The sequence below is a fragment of the Mangifera indica genome, chromosome 5, assembly GCF_011075055.1.
Source record: "Mangifera indica cultivar Alphonso chromosome 5, CATAS_Mindica_2.1, whole genome shotgun sequence".
Classification (NCBI taxonomy): domain Eukaryota; kingdom Viridiplantae; phylum Streptophyta; class Magnoliopsida; order Sapindales; family Anacardiaceae; genus Mangifera; species Mangifera indica.
In genome coordinates this window covers 10,808,692-10,824,211 of record NC_058141.1, presented here as the reverse complement: position 1 = coordinate 10,824,211, position 15,520 = coordinate 10,808,692, and the positions used below count along the sequence as shown (strand labels likewise).

Genomic DNA, 15,520 nt, shown 5'->3' with positions numbered 1-15,520 from the left:
CTTTGTTTTAGCTTTTTTTTTATTTGGCGAGCTTAACTTTTTGGCTTGAGCTTGTTGAGTCTGACCAAATGATTAATTATGATTGACTCGATCGTTAGAATTAGAGTTTGGGATCGGCTCAAAAATGACTTCTCGTTGCTAGATCAAAAACCCTAATCCTAAAATTAGAGTTCAACTAATTTATAAATCATAATTCTGAAACTATGATTCAATTAATTAGGGTACAATATAGAGACTTATAGTCTTACACCACCAACTTTGTGGAAGAAATGACTCGTTGTCACTAGGGAAATAACTCAACGTGGCCAGATAAAAAAATGACCTAATTTTTACTTCACTGGGTCATTGTCGAACGCTGACAAGCTCCTTGACAGAGCAACTGAAGTAGCTGAACATGAAAGGTTGTTTCACAGATGACCAAAAAATGGCCGCTTCTCGAGTGAAAATCTTGTTGGAATGTGATGGGCAGTGGAGGAGTGAAGACTGATAAGTGTTAGAGCCTGAAGAAAGTGAAAGGTTGCATTAATTGAGTCAGTGCACAAAAGAAAGTGAAAGGTTGTGTTGACTACTTGATCGAAGAGTGAAAACTGATGGGCCAACATTTTTAATAATTTAATACATTTATTATCCGTGATGGCCAACACGTCGCTCATTGATTTTTAATGTTCATGCAAGTCGTGTTCGGCTCATGAGCAAAGCGCAATTAATACTTGTTTCTAGACTCAAATTTGAGTGTATCAATATTTGCCAACTAAGGTCTGAACTTAGGTTTGTAGGGTCATTCAAATCAAACTCATATCGAGCTCAAACAAACTTACTTCAAATCCAATCTTACCCATGCTCCTTTTGTAGCCTTGTAGAATCATCTCTTGCAAAAAATATAAAGAATGAATGAGTTTTAAACATTTAATAAGTAGGTAACATTTAAAATATCTTATATCTTACATATAATTTGTCGTTCCATTATTTATTGTTCATTTTCATACTAACTTGCATATTCTTTCATACAATTAATGTTATCTAGGACGCATCTCTCAACTCTTTTTATGATGACGAAATGAGTTAAACCTTGTTTTTAACTTGTGAAAATAGGAAAATTCTCTCTAATTTAGGACATCTATAGGGTATTGTTGATAATGACTTCAATTCCACCTAATATTTTAGGTCGTTAAACATCTCATATATATCCAGGTCTGTAATGTTAAATTTAAAAGTGTTAGTCATAACCTATTAGCAAATTAATGAAAATAATTTGACAAATATACAAGACAATGTCACGAAAGTACATGTTAAATCCATTCAGGTGATTAACAAGTTGAACCACTTATATACTAGTAACTTTTTGATTATCTGCACCCAAAAGTCTAACGTGTAGGCAATACAATAAAGCTAACTTAACTGCATCCTCCCATGTCTTAACTTCAAAGCCCATCATCATGTCATTGTAGCTAACCAACACAAAATTGCCAAAATGTCTCTCGTATCCTCTGTATCGATGAGCATGGAAGGTGATGCTCTATGTTGGTCAGGCGGTTAAAGTGCAATCAAGTACAATAGCTTACTTTGAATAAACTGAATCGAACGTCAACATCATTCGTTCAAAACTATTTTTGTCACCAAAGTTCACCCTACTAATCTTATGTAGCAACACCAAATGTGCTAATAGTCCTTTTAATTTAGTCTCTTCCAAGTCTAGAAAATGTTCAAAGCATGTAACTTTGAAAAGCTTCTTCTTACACTTAATTGGTCAGTGCTGGACATATTTTGGTCATTGTGTACCATGACCTAAAGTACTTGTGCTTTAAAGTGGCAAGAAGTCGAGACTTTTTTAACCACTATCAAACTTAGTTCAATTAAATTTTTATGTATTCTTTTATGACTTGAAGTGACATTACACAATAAAGAATCAAATGATTTAATTAATTCTCATAATATTTGCACATAATCAAATATGTTTGTAAAAAAAAAAAGAACAAAAATTGAAAAACTCAAATAAATTCATTTAGTCCAAAATTTCACATATATTGTTAACAAACCATGCATGTTTGGCAAATTTCACTTACCTCTCACCATGCGAATCACACACACCTATAAATCACACATTGAAAATTTTCAATTACACCCATGATACATGACTTGCATACCTAAAGCTAACAAAATATAAAAATTTGACCGCCCTTCTTATGGAAAATTTCAATTACCCCCACCATGTGAGTCACATGGACACATATTAATCAAGCATGACAAAATCTGAATTACTCCTCACCATTTGTAACTCGCATACCTATAACTAATGGAATGTAAAATTTTAATAACTCTTCATCTGTGATACAATAAAACTATATGTATCTATTTGGTATACATAAATAAGTACATATTTAATGTATGTCATTTAATAATTGAGTGATTTTAAATTAATGATAAAATAATATTTAATTATATGATGACATATTATGTGTATGCATTTATGTACTAAAAAGTGAGTACACTTAGCATTGCTCTTTGTGTTAAAAAATAATAATAATAACTACACCCACTATGTCCACCACACATACATATGACAAATATCATTTTAACCCCTAATTTTCATGTACTTTGCCATGCCTAACCTACTAGATGCAAATTCACATAGTGATAATATGTGAAACATCTATGGATTTCATATGCAATTTTACTATCATTCGATTTTAACTCTATTCAATCATAATAACATTCACACAATCAAATAGAAGTACAATTAATTCAATTCATTTATCAATTAGATTATATAATCGAAAAGTTTTAATCGCTTATCTATGACATATCTATTTTTAAGTTTCAACAAGAAAATCTCTACACCTTAAGTAATAAAATATGAAAATGAATGATTTATTAACTTTTTCTTCCATTTTTACGTGAAAAACTAGCCAAATACTCAAGATCAATGACAAAAGTTGGTATGTTCGATGATTACTTGGTATGCGAGGTGTATGGTTTTAATAAGAGTCAAACTTAATTAGAGATAATTTTATGTAAGGGAATAGATTTCATATAACCCTAATATGTTGGCTACGCTACAAATGTATAACATCTAAATTAGAAATTATTTTTGCAGAATAATATTATGTGTACCAATTTTTGAGCATATATATGATGTGTTATCATATGATTGAATTTTATTTCATTCTTAATTCAAAATCACTTAATCATTTGATGGTATATATAAAACTTATATTTATTTATATGCTCATTCACATAGTTTTATTGTTTTATATAAACCCCTCAAAAAAATAGTTATTTTAATTATTATTTTAAATAGATATTATTAAAAATATAAAACTTGAACGAATCAGAGGTTGTAGATTGATTGTTAAACGTAAACATTTACTCTTGCCTCAGAATTATATTCTTCAAGATGGCTAAATTTAAAGAACCTTTACACTGAATTATGTTTTTCTCAAGAATTAGAATATAATCCCTTATCCCCGGAACATTTTAAGTATTTGAACTAGTTCTAACATGTCTTACATATATATACTCATTTACTACTCCAACCCTACAAAAGAACTAACCAAGTTGAGTAGCTCAAATAGGTGAAGAGTAATACCCTATATACCCATTTTTAAGTACATAAATAAAAACATATATAATATATCATATGATTGAATATTACTTTATTCTTAATTTAAATTATCTAATCAGATAATGACACATATTAAATGTATACTTATTTGTTTACTTAAAATTAGTATAGATAGTTTTGTTGTAATTGAATTACAAATGTGAAAGACAAAGATACAAGTAATGTAGACCAAAGAAAAATATTGATTTTTTGGTTTGTTTATGATTTAACCAAATTTTTACCCTCGTATATTGTGTATTATATACTCAATCCTCAATAAACTTAAAAAAAATAAAAGAGAGTGAGAAGGATATCGTAATAATTTTCATTATGAATTAACTATTGCTGCAACTTTCCCGGTTGCAGTAACAACTGTAATTATATTCCAATGTTTGCCAGTTTCCCATTGTGTTTCAGTACTTGAATCACAAGTTGATAAGAGCAATTTCAGATTCTTGAGGAAATAATACTTGAAAATCTTCTGGTCATTTCAATTTCATCGCAGCAAATGCTGTCGCCAAATCCATGGCCTTGCTCACTTGTGCTGCGTCTGTTCCCTGGAAACCCAAAAACAAAGAGATCCTAAACTCAATTCTCCAAAAGAGATATTATACAGGGAAGCTCAAAATAATGGAACAGAATATGAGGGGTAAAAAAGAAAGAAAGAAAGAAATCCCAAGCTTTTAGATGAGTACAGAGAGATGAAGTTACAAGGGTGAGGTTAAGATGGTGGCCAAATAGAATAAACCAAACCTTTGGGAGCTCCAGTTAGATGGCAGAAGGCATATCAATAATTGTTATCTGATTTAAAGGGATTGTTCAAAATTAGCCTAGATTGTGCTTGGATTCATGAAATAGCATACGGATTTCACTTTGGATTTAACTTGCAAGTTTAAGGTGTTTGAACGCAGTCACCGAAAGGAGAAACAGAACAATTGATTTTCCTGACCAGTAACCAAGAAAAGAAATGAAAAAAGCAGCATAGACTTTTCACGATATTAGAATCTAACAGTGTGTTTAAAAGCTTTCTAAATTATAAAATGGGGTTTGACTTATTTGTCCAAAATAGGGGACCAAACTAAAACTTAAACCATAATTTCTCTTTGCTCTAATTGGACCAAGAACAATAGTTAGGACTTGAGCCAAGATTTTCACAGCAATAAAAATCAAGTTGGCTTGTAATGGCAATTGGCCTGTACAACATGTGAAAATCACTAACCTGGCCAGTAGCAAGACCACCTTTTCCTTTACCACACCTCCCCTTCAAAGGTTCTATTGCTGCTGTTAACCACTCTGATACCTCCAACTGCTTTGCCTTGTCTGAATTCTCTGGTACACCGGCACATACCACGGCCTTATTTGTGGTTTCATCTGTACTGAAGACCATAACGGATATTCCCTGTCCATAAACCAGCATCACACAACTTTTGAGTGAGTACATAAGAAGCACAATAGGGAAATAAATGGTGGCCATCCACAAACTAAGAGAAAGCTATAAACCTTCTGCTCAATGACTTTCAAAACAGCCTCACGAACCGCAGCTGCATCCAAGCCAACCTCAACGTGGGAGATGCAGAATGCTTTCCCATCTGAGGCAGCAACTTCAGCTGTCTGAGTTGCAACCTTGACAGCTTTCTGAATATTTTCTTCAGCAATCTTCTTTTGTGCCTTTCTCACTTGATTCTGCAGAATATTACAAATCAGCAGAATACATCATAGTATGGACCAAAACTGCATGGGGACAAAGTGGAACAGACAAACGTGACTGAGAGAGCAAAGGAGCAGTGTCTTGCTCGCCCTAGCCAGCTAAAATACCTGAAGCAAGGCAATCTTGGCCCTGATATCAGCTTTCTTGGCTGCTGGAATTGCTGCTGAATCTACAGCACTTTTCAAAGAAGCCACTTTCTGTAAAAAGTAGCATAGTAAAAAAGAACCAGCTGTATTAGAATATTCACATACTTCGTGTTTGATTGAGACAAAACACTATCTGAAAATTAAATTGAGGAGAATATTGTTGAAAAGTGATGCAGCCAACAATTTTTCATGCCTTCAATGTTCTCTATCAATGAATTCATAATCGTACAAAAGAAAGAAAAAAAATCCTGGTTTTTCTTTTCCCTAGCTTCTAGACATCCCTAACCAAAATATATATATATATATATATATATATATATATATATATATATATATATATATATATATATATATATAGTACTTAATGTGAAGAACTGAAATAAAATATTCCAAAATTAAGATAAAAAACTAAGAGAGTTTTTGTATGAGGTCACTACATATCAAAGCCAAAGGAAGAAAGAGAGCAGAAGTAATGGACCTTTTCTAACAAGCTACCCTCAATCTTTGATGCCTCGTTTACTTCCTGCTCAAGCAAGGATGCCAATTCCATTGCCTTAAAAGCAACATCAGTTGTGACAGCAGTTATTCTTCGGACTCCTTTAGCAATGCCCTCCTCAGATAGAAGAGCAAATGCTTTAGCTTCCCGGGTATTTGATATATGTGTCCCTAAATATATACAATAAATCAACTTCACAGCAAATTTGAAGCAAAAATCCAGGACGAAAGCACACTAATTACAAGATGCCAACCTCCACATAATTCTGCTGAAATTGATAACCACTCTTGATTGTCTGGATCAGCCAAAAGGTCCTCAACCTTTCGACCAATTGCCACAACTCTAACAGGATCAGGGTAGACCTACATCAGAAACAAAAGATTTAAAGAATCAGGCTTTAACAAAGTACATATCCAGACCAGAAAACAAACAAAAAAAAAAAAAGACAACACAAAATAGCACTGCTTACCTCTCCAAAAACAGCTCGCAAACCATTGATACGCTTTGCCTCAGCAAGGGTTGCCTCCTCCGCATACACATCCAATTCATCTTTGATTTGCTCATTCACAATTGATTCAATTCTTCTCAAATTTTCAGGATCAACTGGCTTGCCTAATGAAAATGGAGAAGCAAAACAATTATGAAAAAAATATTGTTGAATCCATGAAAAAAAGATTTCACTTATACTATATACAATTACATTTTGTTAACTTATGATTTATGTAGGGCCCTCTTGCAACCTCCTATAAAAAAACTTAATTACCAGAATATTCTGTTAGTTGATCTCTATTTCTAAACGTGTCTGTGTATGTACATATAAACTTTACCATGAGAAAAGTCAAATCTTAATTTTTCAGGAAGAACAATGGATCCTTTTTGATCAACATGGTCACCAAGTACTTCCTGCAGAAAATAACTGAGAAATTAAAGAACCATAGACATAATTGATTTTAAAATACTAATATAAGAAGTTTGGGAGTCCACAACCACTGGTAGTTTAAACATTACCCTCAGAGCAAAGTTTAACATATGTGTGCAAGTATGATTAGGGGCAATGAGCTTTCTCCTGTCATAGTCAACCTGCATGATAAAGAAAAAAGGGCTAAAAAAGGGACCTTTGAAAAAAAAAAAAACGATAAATAATAAGAGGAGATTGTACAGTGGATAGCTTACCTTGCACGTTACTCTATCACCCACCAAGAATCTGCCATTTTCTCCGCTAAAAGAACCAATATGAAGAATAAAACCTCCAAACATTTGAACATTACATACTTGAAATGAGCCAAAGGGACCTTCCAATGATCCAGTGTCAAAAATCTATAACCAAAAAAAAAAAAATTGAATGCATGTCACAATACAACCAAAAGAAAACTGAAAATTGAGAGAAATAGCATAACAATCGTTAAGGGTCAAATCATGATTATGTAACTGAAGTAAACACAAAGTTTCAACCTCTATCCTTCATTAGAATTTGTGTGTTCGATTAAGAGTAATGTTACCCATCTGAATGATTATTACAAACAGAATCACAAATGACAAGTTATGCATTGCTCCTCTTCCACTTTAGATGTACAATTTGACAACATTCAGAAGACTGTCCCCTAGGCCACTAACCTGCTAAACAAGATTAATCGTTCAAAGTTGCCATTGGACTTTAAAGAAGAAGCAAGCCATTATATTACAATCAAAACTACAAGTCATACATCCCTCCTCCACTTGAGGTGTACCAATAAGTGACATACAACACACTATCCCCTAGGCCACTAACCTATTAAACAAGCCAAATTACTCAACCCACCAAAGGACTTCAAAGAAATAGCAAGACAATTTTGTTTTTATAAATCCTTTGCTTTCTGAAACTATTGTCGTTAAGATCAGTTGAAGTTAAGTTCTGCATATGAAGTTCAAACATATTAGATGCAATAACCAGCCTCTATTAAACCTAAAAATACCCACTCCAATCTAACAAAGACCTAATAAATATCTCTTCAGTTAGATTTTCTCTACATTTAAATTTAAACATATACAGTGTAAAATACAAGCCACCAATGAAAATAAGAAATAGAAGCAAAGTACCTGACCACCTTGCTCGGCATAGAAACTAGTGGATTCCAAAATAATACCAATTTCATTGCCAGAAGCAGCACTTTCTATGAACTCTGAACCAGTATAGATAGCTTTTATCACAGTTGTGTGGTCCTGAAATGAAATAGACAGCTTACAAAAATCAGCATAATATGCAATAGTCAAATCAGAAAAAAGGGAAAATAGTAATAATCTGTAACTAAAAGCATTTTATAATACCAATAAAGGGATAAAATAGGAAAAGAAAGATGGGTGCTGCAGAAGGAGACAATAAAAGAATTGTTCAAGATCACTTTCTAACAAACTCCCTAACAGCATTATCTAAAAGGGGGGATAAGTTCTACTGCTGAAAACTAGAAACAACAGGACGCATTGTGACTCCTTGAAGATTCCATTTTTAAAACTAGAAACCAAAATTGTTTAAAGAGGATATAAGTAGTCATTCTAATGAAGGATCTATCCAGAAGTTCCAATGTCATATACAATACAGCAAGAAAACAAATTTTCAATGTTAAGTGCAAACATCTTAGAACAGTTTCTTCTAATTACTTTTTTGGTAAGAGACATTTTATATTAAGAAAAAGATACAAAATAACAGACAAGCTGTCCTAAAACCCATACAATGAATACTTTCTTCTAAATATGAATCTAGTGAAGTCAAGTTTTTATCCTTGAAAGACAACAATTCACATCAAACTCACTATAACAATGTAATGCAGCAATGAAAACTGATAAGAGTTGTATATAACCTGGAACCAAACAAACTTATAGGAATCATCTGTTGCAGAAACTCCTCTCTTGTGCAATGCAGATGTAGCATCAGCATCCATGACAATGACCCCACCAGCTTGCTGATAAAATTTGATACGAACACAAAGGTGACAAGAGCTGCCTTAATGCAAAATAATTTTCCTTCATTACTATAGCATTTTTTTTTGGTCACTTATTTATGTTCATTTCCTTTTTGATCACTTATCTTGAACTTAAGGACAACTTTTCAGCAAACAATTGTAGTTTTTAGTTCCCTTGTTCACTTATTTTATATTTATATATAAAAGAACAAGTACCCAATACCTTATTCTGAGCACTCCTTGATCTCTCGCGTGCCTCATCCATAGCTTTATCAAAACCCTCCTTATCAACCAGTAAACCCCTTTCTTCTGCCATCAACTGGCATACAAAAAGCGTTATAAGTCGAAGGAAAATAGGTGAATCTCTATAACAAAAAAAGCAATAGATGTACCTGAGTCAAATCTAATGGGAAACCATATGTGTCCCACAAGATAAATGCATCCTGCAGCCATAATTCAAAGATTTGAAAATAGAAACAGAAGTATTTCTTTTCCAAGAATTTGAAAGGAGGGAGGGAAGCTATTTGAATGGAGGGAGAGGGGGGGGGGGGTGTGTTGGTGTGTTGTGGTTTGGATGGAGGTGGGTGGTGTTGCAGGTCCACCAACCCTAAGCTAAAGACATATTTTTCTTAGTGACAGCATAAGACATAAGTATCAATATACTTGCTCAACAAAGATACGATAACAATGGGTAGAAATATATGTTTTTTAATGGATAAGACATAAGTATAAATATACTTGCCTGCCCACTCAAAACTTTCCCCTGAACATCCTGAGCAGCCTTCTTAAATTTCTCAATTCCCTGTATGAAAATTGGAATCAGTGGTTCTATAAAACAAGGTTTTTTTAATATAAAATTCCAATGGAGAAATCAATGTAAGTTATAAAAAGACATAGCACCAGATCATGCCAACTAATTTTCAAAATTGAATTCACACATTTCAGAAATGAAAATCCACATTTTAGCCAGAAACATTGTTCAAACTCTATGACAGAAAGAAAAAAGGAAGAACAAAATCACATTATGCTCTTGCACATTCAAAGAAATTACTGTGCTTCAACTCTAAAGTCTAAACGTCACTTAACTTCACAGAATCATACAACTAAATTCATTATTGGGCGAATTCAGATAAGACACATAGACTTATCACCACAAAAGTTAAATGTTCAATATCATACAGAATAATATGAAATTTTTATCAACTAGGACAGTATGGGCAAATGATGAAATACACAAAACAACTTATTCCTTAAAAAAGACAAGTGAATGATACAGATTACAGATTAAAGAAAAGGCACGAAAACTGCAGAATATACAACACTCATCTTACTTTAAGCAAAGTCTTGCCAAAACTGGCTTCTTCAGCAGCAATTATATCCCTAATGTGGGCTTCATGTTGCTTCAGTTCTGGAAAAACATCTCCCATCACTCTTACAACAACGTTAACAAGCCTGCATTTAACATAGAAATTAACAATTATATTGAAACAGTGAATAGGAAAACAAGATAAATGTACCAATGTGGAGGATAGAGGATAAATAACAAAACTAACAGTTTTGAGAAGTACTGAGTCCCCAAACTAAAAGCTAACCTTTGACTTCAATTAATTTCTCTCTCGAAATAGGACTACATAAACGGATAATTTGCATAATTCCATCTCATCTCTAGTCAAAATTTTAAATTACAATATTCCAATTTGGTATTTAAGTTACAAGCATACAGTCCGGCCTACCCATTGAAAAATCCTTCTTGAGCTTTAAGAACCTCACTTCCATATCGAACAGCTCGACGAAGAATACGCCTCAGAACATATTCACGACCCTCATTGCCTACAAAGAAAATGAAAATATCAGAAGTGATATTTGAAAAATTCAACAAAGCCAGCATGCAAAGGAAAGATAACTCACTTACCAAAAAAAAATGAAAAAGGAAAAGATAACTTAAAGCAAATAAGTTTCAGTTTAACCAGTAACCAAAAACTAGAAGAATTATACAACAACTAGATATGGGGGAAAAGAAAAAAGGCAAGCATGAATCCTCAACATTAACATATCTACCTGGACAAGAACCATCAGCAATGGCAAATGAGAGAGTTCTAATGTGGTCGGCTACAACCCTATATGCCATATCAACCTTGTCTTCATCATCTGGCCCAACTTTTCCTGAATATGGACGAGCCCCTGTCGCCTACAAGAAGGAAAAAGAAATTGCAGAGGATGAGATATACAGAAACCCACAATTGGAGTATAAGTATAATAAAAGTACTCAACAATTTATTTGAAATGAATAAACAACAATTTTAAGGAAAACCCCAGAAGTGCTACAGTAAAAATTAAAAACCAAGTCATAAATATCCATCATCTTACTTGTTGAATGGCTTCAAAGATGGGCATGAATACATCAGTATCATAGTTGCTCATCTTGTTCTGAAGTATGGATGTCAATCTTTCAAAACCCATTCCAGTGTCAACATGCTTAGCAGGCAAAGGCCTTAAGGAGCCGTCACTTTCTCTGTTGAACTGTAGAACAAAAAAGAAGAAAACCATAAAAAATCTAATTGCTAAACATCATACAGCTATCCGAAGAGAAGTGATGTGCAAATTTTATCCATCTTGTCATACAGCAAATAAAAATGTCAAGCACATATCATTGTGATTAATTTTTGACAGGTTGACAAGTTCTTAATAATATACCTGAATAAAGACAAGGTTCCATATCTCAATGCATGTAGGATCATCATTATTAACCAATGACGCAGCATCACGGTTACCGATTCTATCAAAGTGAATTTCAGTGCAAGGCCCACAAGGACCAGTATCACCCATCTCCCAGAAATTATCCTTCATTAAAGAAAAAAAGGAAAAGCAAAACCAATTTAGATATGGCATTTGCACCAATATGGCAAAATAAAGAAAAACCAAAAATCAAAACCCAGATTGATCAATGGATATCATGTTAGCAGTGAGTGCATCATCATACAAAAAGAAAAAGGTTAAACTGCTATGCACAGCATGTCATATCAAGAATATTTTTAAAGATGCTATTGAGATACTATAACTCTGGTGCATAGTTCTGTCTATCACTGTAACAGTCATACATTAAAATGCTTACTGTCTGCTTCACTAATTAATCAACTGTGGCCACTCAATTGAATAGAAGTATACCCAAATAGATATCCCAGCAAGCGTATTACTATATTTCTACTATTGGCGTCCTATTGTTAAAAATCAGATTTGCATGCAGCTCGACATGCTCAAGAAATATTTTACAAGCACGCAAATTACTTATGGTACAAGTCACTGAACTGAATGAGTTATAATTTATGTCACAGTTATGAAAAAAATGACTCGTAACACTTTTACGAAATAAATAAAGTTTCTAATACCTTACAACCAAAAGGCAGAACACGACTCGGAGGTAGAAACTTGAGCCAAATATCTCTGGCTTCAGAATCAGGCGCAAGACCCGCGCTCTCGTCTCCACCAAAATAGGTTGCATAGATTTGATCACTAGGAAGCCTATAAACTTTCGTAAGAAGCTCCCAAGCCCATTCAATAGCTTCTTTCTTAAAATAGTCACCAAATGACCAGTTTCCCAACATTTCAAAGAAAGTATGATGATAAGTATCCTTCCCTACATCATCCAAATCATTATGCTTTCCACCCGCTCGGATACACTTCTGCGTATTACACGCGCGTGTCAGCTTACTCAATTGAGTGTTCGGATCCGCCGTCCCAAGAAAGATAGGTTTGAACTGATTCATACCTGTTAAGAATCAAATCAATCATGCTTCAATTCAAATCCGAAACAAAAACAAATTCAAAATATAATTTAATTAATCATACCGGCATTGGCGAACAAGAGAGTTGGATCATTGAGAGGCACGACAGGGCTGGATATCCAGTTGACGTGGTTCTTGTCTTCGAAGAATTTGATGTAGGTGTCGCGGACTTTAGCGGCCGGCCACTCAAGCTGCTGAGGATCGACGCCAGGCATGGCTAAAGCAGAAAGTGAACAAGCGGAAGAACGGAAAGTGAAAAAGCGAGATTTGAGTGAAGGAAAGTTGAAGAAAACCCTAGCCGCCACCAAAGAAGTTGGAAGAAGAAGAGATGCTGAAGCTGAGGTTTTAAGGAATAGACTTCTCATTCATTTCTTAGTATAAACGCCAATGAACACCCCCCCTTTTTCTCCATATGCTTCTACTGTGGATGACTTTGTGCTTATGCCCCGTTAGCCAATCTTATTCATATTCGGATTTTTGTTTCTGGATGCAGTATTTCCTTTATGATATTTAGATATTTTGGGGGAATAATTTGAATATCTTTTCTAAAAAATCAATTACAATAATAAGGGTAATTAATTAATTAGGGGAAATAAATTATTTAAGATATTTTTTAAAATTTGTTTTGTACAATTTTAACCCTATTTTTTTTCCTGTAATATAATTGTAGTTAAAAATGCAAATTACCGAAATTATTCCAGATATTCTGATGGCAGCCCACCCTAATTTTTTCTCCTTCACCGACCTACCGAAATCACCGAAATGTAATATAATTGTACCTTCAATATTTCTCTCCACTCCATTTCGATGATTTTGTTTTTTTTTCTTTTTCGTTTAATTTCTCAGTTGGTGATGCGGGGGTTGAGATTGATACCAAATCTTTCATCATATATATATATATATATATATATATATATATATATATATATATATATATACCATTTCATGCTATTGATTTGTGCTTGTGACCAGGATGGCAGTATATTTATTCTTGGTCGAAACTTTATGTACGGGCAAAAATGTGTATGTTGGCCAAGAATTTAGATCTATTTACGCACATAATAATCGATTCGCCACTATCAAAAGACAAAGAGAATCCACTGCTCATGCAAATTCAGTTTTGAGTGTTGAGTAAGTTAGCCTAATAACTACAAAATTTATAAAAGTTTTATAACATATCTAATAAATAAATAAATATATATATATATATTATTTATTTATTTAGGCATGGGGAAATATTGCAATCTCAATTGATTCTTTGGCAACGAGAAATTTTTAACATCAGCACTCATAGTTATAGTCCTTTCTATAGTCTTGAGTTGAGGAGGTTAGACAGTTTGATTGTTGGGGTGTGCAATGTAAGCAAGGAAAAAGTTAGTGGTTTAAATTCGGTCAAAGACTTGTTCTGTTTCATCCAACAATTAACCGTTAAATTTTAAAAATTTATATATTAATTATTTAAAATAATAAAATTTATTAATTTTAAAAGTATAATTATCATTTAATTAGTAATATAAAGAACAAATAAAATTTTATCTAATTTTCTCATTTTAATTTTAAAAATTCATTATTTTTTCTCACTTAATATTTTAAAAATTATATTCCCTCCCTAATATTTATTTTTCTTTTCTACATTTTTTTAGTTATCGAAACCATCTCTATATCTATCTAAGCTCTTTCTCCCTCTTGATCAAAATGAATGTTTTTTGGAAGAAGGTGACTAGGGCTATGATTTTTGTCAAACGTGTTCCCCATTAGGAAGATGGGAGATCTTTTAGAGCATTCAAATGTGATCTAAAGGGATCTTCTATGAGAGAGAGCATTCATGCTGAGAAGATGATAGATTTTCTCAAGATCAATAGAATGTGTTCTGGAAGAACATGTCTCCCTCACTATTTCAATTCAGTAATATTATGACGAAGACAATGGGTCTTTTAAGAGAAAAAACATCTCTCAGCATTAAGAGAGAGATCAGGCTAAAGAAAGAGGCTAGAGATAATTCTGATCATCAAAACATATAGAAAAGAAAAATATAATTTATCAAAATTTTGTACAGAAAAAAATTATTAGTTTTTAAAAATTAAGATAAAAAATAAATTAAAATTAATTTTCATAATATTATTGATTAATAATAATTATTCCCGTGAAACTAAAAAGAATTTATTAACTTTAATCATTTAGATTTTCAAATCATAGTGAGAGAGAGTTTGCGGAATCAGTCTGGCCTTAAATTTATAGTTTGAAACATGATAAACTAGGAGAATAAGAAGGAATATTTAATAGAGTCGTTCCGATGGATGTCCCATTCTATATATATATATATATATTTTTTTTTCATATTTAATTTTTTTCCCACAGTAATAGTCAATCTTGCTCCCTAGGGCTTTTCCAGTGGACCTGATTTCATCCAACTTGCCTTTTTATATGTATATTCTTCCCCCACTTCTAATTAAAATTCTTTTTTTTTTTTCATATTTATGTTATAAAAGAGTAAATTTCATTGCGTCACCTAAGGTTTAACCCAAAAATATTTTTTTATTTTTTAATAATATAACTAACACTATTTCATCTAAAATCAAATTTTATTAACATTTTAATACGATATTAGAAAATAAAGTAATCATTTAATCTTTACTTTTTCTTTTTTTATAAAATAAATACCATATAGTCAAAAAGTAACAAAAAATTATAAAACCCTTTAGATGTTTAAATTCATCAAAAACCTTTTATTTCCTTTTTTTATGAGTTTGACTAGAAGAATTTGAAAGAACATCTCTTCCATTTTTAACCTCCCTTTAACTTATCTTTTCTTTTATCCTTTTCTTTGAGTTTTCCTACAATTTATTTAATT

At 32.6% G+C, this 15,520-nt stretch overlaps 1 protein-coding gene across 1 annotated transcript; it reads right to left on the bottom strand.

Annotated features, from left to right (window-relative positions):
- Nucleotides 1-3,912: 3,912 nt before the first annotated feature.
- LOC123216457 (alanine--tRNA ligase-like) lies at nucleotides 3,913-13,125 on the bottom strand. Its single transcript, XM_044636861.1, has 22 exons — nucleotides 12,734-13,125; nucleotides 12,274-12,653; nucleotides 11,582-11,728; nucleotides 11,255-11,407; nucleotides 10,946-11,075; nucleotides 10,621-10,717; nucleotides 10,219-10,339; nucleotides 9,630-9,689; nucleotides 9,280-9,330; nucleotides 9,111-9,206; nucleotides 8,786-8,887; nucleotides 8,028-8,150; nucleotides 7,125-7,268; nucleotides 6,960-7,031; nucleotides 6,779-6,854; nucleotides 6,421-6,563; nucleotides 6,205-6,313; nucleotides 5,934-6,121; nucleotides 5,417-5,506; nucleotides 5,102-5,284; nucleotides 4,821-5,000; nucleotides 3,913-4,158 (listed from the first exon to the last, which is right to left on the bottom strand). The coding sequence occupies exons 1-22, from the start codon at nucleotides 13,032-13,034 to the stop codon at nucleotides 4,087-4,089; spliced, it is 3,018 nt and encodes a 1,005-aa protein (XP_044492796.1). The 5' UTR covers nucleotides 13,035-13,125; the 3' UTR covers nucleotides 3,913-4,086.
- Nucleotides 13,126-15,520: the final 2,395 nt, after the last annotated feature.